Source organism: Hirsutella rhossiliensis (genome assembly GCF_020360975.1).
Source record: "Hirsutella rhossiliensis strain HR02 chromosome Unknown scaffold00022, whole genome shotgun sequence".
NCBI classification, from domain to species: domain Eukaryota; kingdom Fungi; phylum Ascomycota; class Sordariomycetes; order Hypocreales; family Ophiocordycipitaceae; genus Hirsutella; species Hirsutella rhossiliensis.
The window spans coordinates 160,900-171,076 of record NW_025408688.1 but is presented as its reverse complement, the minus strand read 5'-3'; the positions used below and the strand labels follow the sequence as shown (position 1 = coordinate 171,076).

The window sequence follows — 10,177 nt, the reverse complement described above, 5'->3', positions numbered from 1 at the left end:
CCTCTGAACCTTCAATCGAGAGGGTTCGCGAGGCCGCGAAGTGCCTGGGGGAGCTTGTAGGGTGTTCATGCAGTCTGCCCTGCTCTTGCTCCACCAAACTCCTAAATCTGTCCAGTCTCTCCTGCTCCAGAAGCGAGTCTCGTCTCAACTCTTCGAGTCTTGCATTCTGGTCTCGCACTTGACGGCTTATCCCGTCGAGCCTTCCCTGCTGCATCACTTCCTTCCGCGCCAACTGTTCAAGCCTCCTACTTTGGTTTCCCACTTGCTGATGCGTGCTGTGGAGCCTCGCTCGCTCCAATTCAAGCTCCTGCCTTATAACAGCCAAGCTTACGTCTTCTTCATCCCTCGTTGTGGGCTTTCCGCTGAATGTTGCTTGTTCTTCCCGCCCGGTGTCGGTAGTTGTCATCGCTACATCATCGCTTGTAGCAATATCTGTTATACTAACACTTCCGATTGACGGTGGTAGTCCGAAATAAGCGCAGTAGACGGACCACCGTACGAATGTCGATGTTATTTCTTGACAGTCTTTATTCACACGCACCAAAATCTCAATTCGCACGCACCCCACATTCAGCCACAGCATAGCCACAAGAACTCCGACTTCGCCAACGATCCCGCAGACAGCATTCTTGGGACTTGTCAACGCCAGTTATGAAGCGAAGGAGATATATCCATTTAACTCCTGTGTTGGAGATGCTTGTCACAAATTCCAATCTAGCATTTCAGTAATCCTTCTATAATTGAGCCCTAATTGTACAATAGGATTTGGCAGGAAGTCCTATTGTAGGACGTCCTTCCACGGTTCCACCAGGCTCATGGTGTCACGCGCCTGGGACGTAGCCTGTAGGCCCTGCCCCAAGGGAGTGAGACTCCGTAACAACACGGAGGAGAGTCCGTGGAAACACGGAGGAAGCTGGTGTATTAACAGAGGCCTCGCTCCCCAACCTAAGTTGGTGAGTGGCCAGAGATCAACAATTGCATCGATCGCCTCCGTTCTTCACTCTCTGTTACAACGTGGCTGTGCGCCTAACACATGAGTACTTCCAGTACCTGAGGTTATATCCGTACAGTATTCTGAAAATTTGCAGATAGTGTTTTCAGTTCAGTTGAAACAAGAGTAACTGACAGTCTGGAAGTGGCTGGAATACACCAGCTTCACTAAGCACAACAGGCTCACAGCGCGACCTAGCAACGTTCAATCGCCATGGCTTCTCCAGCTCTGATTCCGGCGCTTCCTCCGACGCTTCCCGAACCAGGTGGAGAGTTACCAGTCGATTCAGCCGATGAGTTCAGCGAATCCAACGACTGCGACGATTTCCACGACAACGACGACTGGGATGGTCAGCCATGGGAGGTAGTGTTTCCATCGGACTCTCCCCTACTGACAACAAGCTATGAGTCTTTTGATCGACTCCTTGATGTCTTGAAAGCGTTCTGCATTCAGAATCGGATGGGCATCGTTACTATACGAAGTCAGAAGGATAAGGCGAAGAAGCGAACGATAAAATATGAACTTGCATGTGACAAGAGTCGGCATTTCAACCCAAAGGCATCCGTGGCCAAAATTCGCAATACGAATACAGCAAAGATAGCCGCCAACTGTCCATTCAAAGTCATCGTTCAATCCCTCCAGGCCAACAATTACGAGTGGTCCATGAGAATTGTGAGCTCTCTTCATCGAGACCACGGCCCATCGCAAAGTCTTTCGGAGCACTACCATTGGAGAAAGTTAACGGCGGAACAAATGAAACTATTGGAAGATCTTTGTCTGGACACTACGATTTCTTCTCGATCCGTTCATAAGCAGCTCTGCCATAAGTGGCCCAAGATCCCTGTTCGCAGAGCAGATATTTATAACTGGAGATGGAAAGTCAACCAGGCAAAACGTCAAGGCTATGGTCCCGCCAACGATTTTGTTAGGACGCTTTCTGAGTCGAAGAAAGTCTGGATATGGGGGCTAGACTGGATCGAAGATGAGTTCCGTTTTCGCCACGCCGCTTGGGGATACCACCAGGGCGGCAAAATGTGGCAACAGTTCTCGTCGTGTCTCCAGATCGATGCTACGTACAGTACCAACTGCTATAAAATGCCATTGGTTACTGTTGTAACTGTGTCCTCGGAGAAGACATCGATGCCTGTCTGTTATGGTCTACTCAATAACGAGCAATATGCTAGTTTTGAGTGGTTTCTAAAGCAGGTATCTAGATTCCTACGAGCAGGCATCATTAGATCCCCAGAGGTCGTTATCACAGACATGGACGATCAGCTGCGCAATGCCATACGACAAATATTTCCCAACACGCAACTTCAGCTATGTGTTTTCCATATCAACAGCAATGTGGTCTCATACATCAAGAAGTGGTGGAAGAAGGATAATGACTCTGATCTGGACGATGACGCAGAAAATTGGGACAATACCGATGCTCTTGACGTCCAAGAGATGGAACGTGAGAATACCGAGGTGAAAAACATGAGGGACGCGAAGCTTGGTTCTCTTCCCAAACGAGTCCTTAATACTCGTGCCGGCCTGTATCTCCTCTGGAGATTCATGGTCTATAGCAGATCGGAAGAAGACTTCATTCAGGCTTGGAAGCAACTTCAAGAGAGCTTTCCGCAGCAGAAGCGAATTCTCCGATACCTCAAGGACACGTACTTGCCACTGAAGAAAGAGTGGGCCTGTTGCTTTACACGATATTATCGCAACTTCGGACTAATTACTACATCACCCGCCGAATCAAATCATCATTCCCTGAAGACGTACCACCTGTCCCTTCGGTCCGACCTCCCGGACGTCGAAGCGGCGGCTGCTAGTCAGACGGCGGATAAGCGTCAACTGTATAAAGATAAAATACAACAGGCTAATACCACTATTCGGAACCAGTTCTCGGGGAAGAGAATGGCTCGGCCAGCTCCCCCCCTAAACGTGACTCGTTGGGCGCTAGACCAGCTAAACGAGATGCACCGAGTTATGGAATCGAGCCGGGTCTCTAAGAAGGCACTGCCGCAATGTTCTGGATCCACGAGGGCTCAATACGGTCTACCCTGTGCTCACAGGCTCTTGGAGCTAGCTCGTCGAAAGGAACCACTCAAGAGGCAAGACCTAGATCCATTCTGGCATCTCAAGCGATCACGAGACATTGATGATCCTCTCCTTCAAATACAACGTCCTCTAATGGGGATACCTAAGGGTCGACCACGCAATGGCGAACCATTTGGCAACGAACGCGCAATCCCAGAGAAGCAGCTAGCCCCTCAAGGCTCAACACGGAGTGGCGTCCAGCGCTCAGCGCGTCGAAATTACTCTCAATTCGAACTGGGGCAACGCTGGAGGAAGAATATGCAGCAGACGCACAAGACAAACCGCGACGTCGGCCGAAACGGAGTAAAGTTGTCGAGTCAGGAAGCACTCGAGTTACGCGCCGACAGGCGAAGACACAGGACGACAGCAGCAAACGAGCTGAACGGTGTAACTCTTCTGAAATGACGCAAGATCTGGGAGTAGCAGACTCGTGGCTTGCCAACGAGGGTGGTAAAGATACGGTTGGCGACAGCATTACTGTTGCAACGAATTAGACTCCTGCTCGCCAAGGAGTTGGAAATGTCAGACATCCGCACCAATGGTTTATTGGGCTCCGATCTCGGAGGCGCTGTGGCTGAATGTGGGGGGGTGCGTGCGAATTGAGATTTGGGTGCGTGTGAATAAAGACTGTCTATTTCTTTTCGCTCGACGTCGACCTCATCCTGCATCTGAGGAAGAAAGAGATGAGCTTTGTCATAATCATGATCAAGAGCATTCGGTCGGCCGTATCGCTTTGGTGGCTGGTCGTGTTCTCTGGTAACCTCTTGTCCCGCAACCAGTCCGCTGCTTCTAGGGCTAGGTATTGCAGCTGCGAACGCACCCAGGATCTGCTGGATGCATTCTTCCTGGTCACAATAGTGATACTGATCGGGCTTACGAGCTGTAAAAAGTGCTTGCTCGGCAATCTGTCGATCAATGGGCTTCTGCAAGATATTACTGATCTTGTCAGAGTCGAACCCCAATCGAAAGGCAAGAGAGGCCAGTTCATACAAAACTGTCTCATCTGCCTTCGTCCGTGATAGTGCTAGGATGTCTTCTCGCTCTGCTCGATCACTGCTCGCTTCAGCAAAAGCAAATCGTGGGGCTTCGGGGTGATGAAGTCGAAATACAAGTATCTGTAAATAGCTTAGTGTCGCGATCTTCCAGGGTAGGGACCGGTCTAGGTCTGTCGGTTTGTTAGCCACACTGACCCTCACAGGCCATCCAGGGAGAGACATGCTCAAAGCTATGATCAGCCGCCGATCCTATCAGCCGGCACTGGACCCTGACGTACGCCGGTTTATGAGAAATTGCAATGTATGCGGGAAGAGCAACGTTTGGAGAGAGAAACGGCGTGGCCTCTTGAAGCCACTACCTATCCCTGACCGGATATGGTCCGAAATCTCTATTGTCTGAGCGATGAGGACGGCTCGTTTCTAGGTAAGCTTCTGGTGCCGTACGAGAGCTGACAGCAATATTCGAGCAAAAGCTCACTGGGCAAAGACGTTCGAGTACCACCCCATCTCAACCTCATTAATCAACCCCCATGTATCCACCATCTCGGCCAACTTGTGATCCATTCTCTCGACTGCCAAAACCTCCGCCACAGTCCTGTACGCCGAATTAACCGCCTCGATAATCCAAGCATGTCCTGAACTCAACGCCTCGCCAGCAAAATGTAGCTTCCCCTCGGCGGCTGGCATCATCAAAGCCGGCAGCATGGAGCTATACTCACTAGGGCCGAAAATGGCAAACGCGCCCACTGTATCTTGGCCTTCGTACCAGTTCCACAGATGAGAGTCGACATACTGCGATTCGAGGAATTCATGTCACGTTGTGCATGGCGGCGAGGTTCCGAAGGGTGATTTCAATGATTCTTTATAGGACGGGTAGACGCAACGGCGGATGGGGAGGTCGGAGAAGGATTGCCCGCCTTGAAAGGAGCCTGAGTCAAGCCTCTCCCACCTACAGGTTAGGAGTTAGTTGAGCTCATGGCAGGGGAATGATCAATACACACTATCGGCTCTTGAACTTCATGTCAATTTTACCAGCAGGGTCGTACTGGAGCCTTCTGATGGCGAGCTTCTTGCGGTAGTCGAGATCTAACTCGGTCATGTCCATTACTTGCATGGCGCCCAGGGGCACAGTGTTGATGACATGATTATAGGTTCTCTCTTCATCGCCATTGATGACAACCTTTAAAGTACCGTTGTCTGCTGCCTTGATTGCTGTGACTCGTTTTGTGGTCTCGACTGTCTTACTGATGATTTTAACCAGTCCGTCAACGATGCGGCCCATATCGCCTTCAACGCTGTCACACAGAGTACATCAGCCTCCAACAGTCTGAAGCCCTGACTCGCACAGTAGTCACCAGTTTAACAGTCACAGAACCTTCCATCAGGTTCTAGTCGTTCACTCGCATCGCCTATAAAGATGCAGCACATTATACACTCCAGATAGGAGAATCAAGAGTCTTCCAGTCCCTGATCTTTATGCTCACTTGCTCATCCTCCGTGCGATAAACGCATTGCCAGCTACTAAGAGGGGCCTCGTAAAAGATCCACTGTTCCATAACGGCTTCTGAAAGAGAATAGGTGTCGTAGTGTGTGGTGGCGTCGGCGATTGTCTCGATCCAGTCTATCTGCTGGGGAGAGTAACCTTTTTGGAGCAGGTACTGCCGCACGGAAATTGCGTCGTATTGCATTAGAATAAAATACTTCGAACACCCGTTAAGTTGCCAATGCAAGGGGCTTAACGGCTGAATATCCAGCCCGAAGGGTGAATATCGTATACCTGCACTCGACTTTCTTAAGGGGTACCCACTAGAACCCCCCTTCCGCCTTCAGCGGCTAACCAGCCGTTCGAACTACTTCCTGGCAGGCCCAGTCTAACTATAACCCTATATCGTACCCCCCCCCCTTCCCTGTAGCTTGTAGGAAGACGACGTTTAGTCACGGTAGAGTGGTGGATACAGTGGATCGCTCAGCTGTTGACCCTGACGCCGTTGTTGGTCAGCGAGGCGCATCTTCATCCCTGTCTCATAGTTAGCCGTGAATGCAGTACGTAGGAAACGCAGGCGTATAACCTTCCGTCGGCGTGTGGTTATAGAGGCTCTGACGATCGAACGGCGCCTCAAGGAGTAAGCCTTGGAGCGAGGTAACCCGTGAGACGGCAACATAGCTAATACCGGCCTGGAAGTCGCGTGTAGCGAGATCAGTAACTATTTTATCCTTTGTTAGGCTCTGGCATTTGTGAACAGTAATAGCAAACGCCACGATTAGGAAACTGCGTGCGAGCGCAGGTCTCGTTGCCCACAAGGAAGTCCCGCCTGACTGGCAGGATGGGGTGAGATTTTCCTGCCCTCGTTAGTTGTTAGATACGGCGGTCCGTCGTAGCTATCAAAGTCCACCATAATAACGGCTGGGGTCTTCCATGGATCGGCGCCTGCGCTCCAGGCGATATCGTATACAGTACCCTGAGCACCGTTAACTAGGCCAGCTGATTGCCACAGATTAGTCGTGAGCATCACCCTGGTGCCCTTAGCAACAGGGAACTTGTTAGATAGATTGCCAGCATTGTTGCTTGGTGCCTGCCCAGCGCCGTTGCCGTGATTCTTTGCCTCCACTTGTATTGCCGGGGCGTTGAGATGCACCATATGCTCGTGGTTGTATTGGTTGACCCGTGCCTTTGTAGAATACACTCGCAAAGCGGTCCTGAAGCCGTCAAGCTCGCTCCGCGGTAGCCTGGCCTGTACCCGATTGCTAAGGAGGTTCCAGGATGGTATAGATAACTTTACATCACGCAGTTCCTGCAACGCCTGACGGAACTGGGCCTGATCATCACCAGCCTGGCGCTGTGCCGTGGTCAGGAAGACGGTGCGGTCAAATAGGCGGTAGGCCACCTGCCCTCTCCTTTCCAACGAAGACAGGCCGGTGCTAGTCGAATACAGGGGCTTTTGTCGGACTGGTGGTAACTGGAAGAAATCGCCCACAAGCACAACGCTCACACCACCAAAGAACTCGAGGTTACGCTGTGGAAAGGCTTGTCGCAAACGGGAATCGATCCGCGCGAGCTGCTCAAGCCCTAGCATGCTCTTTTCATCGATAACGAGGTATTTGATGTGCCGTAGGCGGGACTGAAGGGCGGCTGCGTCGGCCGGGGGAAGGTCGGTGAAAGTACCGCCTACTGGGAGGCGCAGCAACGAATGAATGGTGCTGCCCTGTATCTGGTTACTCGCAACGCCTGTTGGCGCCACGCGGCATATAGGGCTAGGATTCGGTAGGGCGGCTGCCTGAAGATGGGAAGAAAGCACCTTGATAAGGAACGACTTGCCTGTGCCACCACCACCATCAACGTGGAGAAGGATTTGAGCAGGATTTTGCGCCTGGAAGTGGCCCATGAATGTGTCGTACACGAGCCGTTGTTGCGTATTCAGCGTATTACGCCAGTGAGGGCCAAGGACCTCCACATCGTTGGCCATGGGGTGGCTAGCGATAAGGTCTTTCCAGTAGCCGTCTCGGAGTTCCGGATAAGTACCCACATGCTGTGTCCAGTCGTAATTGATGTCGATATCGCGGCGGCCAAGTAGGTCAAGATCTTCCTGGGTAAGGGAGTTGTCAGGTAAAGGGCGGCGAGGCGAATCCAGTCTTCGTCATCAAATTCTTCCTCCACAGGCAGAGCCTCGTATTGATCATCTTGAGGCTGTAATCGAGCCTCTTTTGGCCGACCGTAATGGTCATCACCATGACTGTGATGCTGCCAACAATAGGAGAAGGCCTCAGCGTGAGAACCAAAAGCTGGCCGTCAACTGTGAGGAGATCATCAACCCGCCGATGTGGGTGGTTTAATGTTAGCTTTACACGACAGTAATCTGACCACTGTTGACCTTCTGGATCAGCCTGATAGCGAGGAAAGTAAACCAGCACTCGAGGCCTGCCGTTAATGTTGCCTGGCTGCCATTGCTTCCACTTGGAAGGGTCCCTAGGGCGGAAATTCCAGCATTTCAGGAAGGAGACGTAGCTTAGGTCCGCTAGGGCTTCCGGGCGTTGAGTGTACTTTTCGTAAACGTTGGGGCCTCGTCCACCTCATCGCCGTCAATACGGAGGAGCGGGAATGCCTGTCAGGATTACGACAGTCGACGTACAGGCAAGTTCGTGACCCTTCCTGTAACGGCAGGCCGAGGAGCAAGTGGCTGACCTCCTGCTTCGAGTAATCCCGCTCCGCAACCAGCTGATTGAGGAGCTTTGACGTGAAGGAAATCAAGGGTTGTGGTCCTTGACCCGGGGCATCAGGGCCTTCCCAATCTGGGCAAAAGACTCGCTCTTCTTTTCCGACTTGGAGCAGTATTTGGCCGCGTAATCGATTACCTGCTGTAGACTCGTGCAAGGCGAAACATCTGTATTGGCTAGCCACGCAACGGTAAGCAAGCGGTTGTAGTGGTTAATCTGGCCATCGTTCCGCTCGCCCCTAAAGCTCCAGTGTTTAGAGTGAGGAACCTTGTCAAGGGAGGCTAGTAGGCGCTGGCCGTGAGGAAATCCAAAGCGGCACTCCACCTGCTTGGTATGCTTATTGAGCTGCATGCAGTAGTTGTTGCAGCGGTGGCGTTGCACGCGGTTGACTACCATCGATAGGAACTGAACGGTAAGGGGATGTTCCAGTAGATTACCGATCAGGGGGTTCCCTTCCCCAGGAGCCTGTATTCGCTGTGGCTCTGGGTTCACTGCAGATACGTGGTATCCCCAGATGCGAGCGAATTGCTCCGGGACTGATCGTTGTCAGGATCTAAGTCTGGGTGGCCACTTAGCCAATATAGGCCGTGGTGGTGACTGGAACCCTGCCCTGCCACTCGTAGCGGCCCCAAGAGTCCGTTAGGTTGAACTTCTGCTTCAAGACAATAGCCCTAAACAGCGCATAACGCTTATGAAAGTGGTACGCAGCGATGTGGGCGTTGTCTCGCAGTAGTTGCCGGGATAGAGCCATCCGCGCCGCCTCAGGAGCTGTTTGCCACTCGTCAAATCGAGGCATATGGCGGTATAGGGATTCCCAGTGGTAATCGGCTGCACTTGCAGTAGCGAAAAGGCCGGGCTTGCCTAGATTATAGGCATATGCTTCCAACTCCTTCCTTTGTTTATACCAATACGGCCGGGTGCCCTAATTACTGCGGCTTGGCGCGTGATCGACTGGATCAGGACCTGAGCCTCCGGCTCGTCAGGCTCAGCCATTGCTTCCTCTAGGTCGGCGCGTGTAAGGGGCTGACGGCGGCTGTCGCGTTGCTTGACGAGGTAGTCACTTCGCTTTCGGACCTGCGCACGTAACAGCGTGTTGAGGGCGACGAAAGGCCACGTCTTATGGCGGGCGAAACGTCCGTCATGCCATCTCATCGCATGGGCAAGGTAGTCCTGGAACGTGATGCTCCGTAAACGAGGCTCCACGAAGTCGGCCTTGCCGTCAGGGTAGAGGGTAGGGAATGCAAGCGTTAGCAGCGGCTGGGAACGGTTGAATTCGTCGATGGGGGTCCTGCGAACTGAAGGCAGCGGCATCTGGTGGTGAGCCTGCGCGTTACACGGTATATGCTCCACATCAGTCATACGCTCAGGGTTAGGTACCATCAAGAAATCGGGACTGCAGAGCGTTCAATTCGGTATCGGTAACCTGCAAATTCGGGATCGCTGATGCATCGGCATCGCTAGGATCCTCTTCCACAGCCTCCTCGACGGGGCCTTTGGGGACCTCGCCGTCAGGTATGTCAGCCACTTGGCTGGCAATGGAATCAACTATGTTGCCATCAAGAGGAAGCCGGTGCAAGCGATTCTGACTCACGACGATATCGCGATAGCCCCGGTGGTGGCGCTGTAGGTAGTGCAGCCACGCCAACAGGCATGAGCGGCGTACCCGCAAATCGCGAGCAAACTGTTGCCGGAAGCGAGGGCTGCCCTCCATATTAGGAGGCCGCAGGAGGACGACATCTAGCTCTTCAGGTAGGACCGGGAGCTCTTCAAATAGCCTGCCAACATTGCGAAGGAAGTGGACAACATGACCGCGATATTTATATTGAGCGCCACGTACCTGCAGGACCTTCACATGTACGTGAACTCTAGCAATGAGCATCTCCTCGACCAT

At 52.4% G+C, this 10,177-nt stretch overlaps 4 protein-coding genes across 4 annotated transcripts; 1 reads left to right on the top strand and 3 right to left on the bottom strand.

Annotated features, from left to right (window-relative positions):
* Positions 1–1,204: 1,204 nt before the first annotated feature.
* On the top strand, positions 1,205–3,484 carry HRG_11682 (MULE transposase domain-containing protein; the record flags this gene model as incomplete). Its single annotated transcript, XM_044870152.1, has 1 exon — positions 1,205–3,484. One exon carries the CDS (start codon positions 1,205–1,207, stop codon positions 3,482–3,484), a length of 2,280 nt encoding a protein of 759 aa, XP_044714647.1.
* Positions 3,485–5,074: 1,590 nt separating this feature from the next.
* HRG_11681 (flavin containing amine oxidoreductase domain-containing protein) lies at positions 5,075–5,356 on the bottom strand (the record flags this gene model as incomplete). Its single annotated transcript, XM_044870151.1, has 1 exon — positions 5,075–5,356. One exon carries the CDS (start codon positions 5,354–5,356, stop codon positions 5,075–5,077), a length of 282 nt encoding a protein of 93 aa, XP_044714646.1.
* A 649-nt stretch (positions 5,357–6,005) lies between these two features.
* Positions 6,006–7,538, bottom strand: HRG_11680 (PIF1-like helicase domain-containing protein; the record flags this gene model as incomplete). The annotated part of the gene is made up of 5 exons (XM_044870150.1): positions 6,006–6,091; positions 6,144–6,278; positions 6,533–6,806; positions 6,855–7,345; positions 7,391–7,538. 5 exons carry the CDS (start codon positions 7,536–7,538, stop codon positions 6,006–6,008), a joined length of 1,134 nt encoding a protein of 377 aa, XP_044714645.1.
* A 778-nt stretch (positions 7,539–8,316) lies between these two features.
* On the bottom strand, positions 8,317–10,177 carry HRG_11679 (uncharacterized protein; the record flags this gene model as incomplete). Its single annotated transcript, XM_044870149.1, has 7 exons — positions 8,317–8,524; positions 8,901–9,175; positions 9,217–9,287; positions 9,369–9,581; positions 9,664–9,787; positions 9,878–9,907; positions 10,124–10,177. The coding sequence occupies 7 exons, from the start codon at positions 10,175–10,177 to the stop codon at positions 8,317–8,319; spliced, it is 975 nt and encodes a 324-aa protein (XP_044714644.1).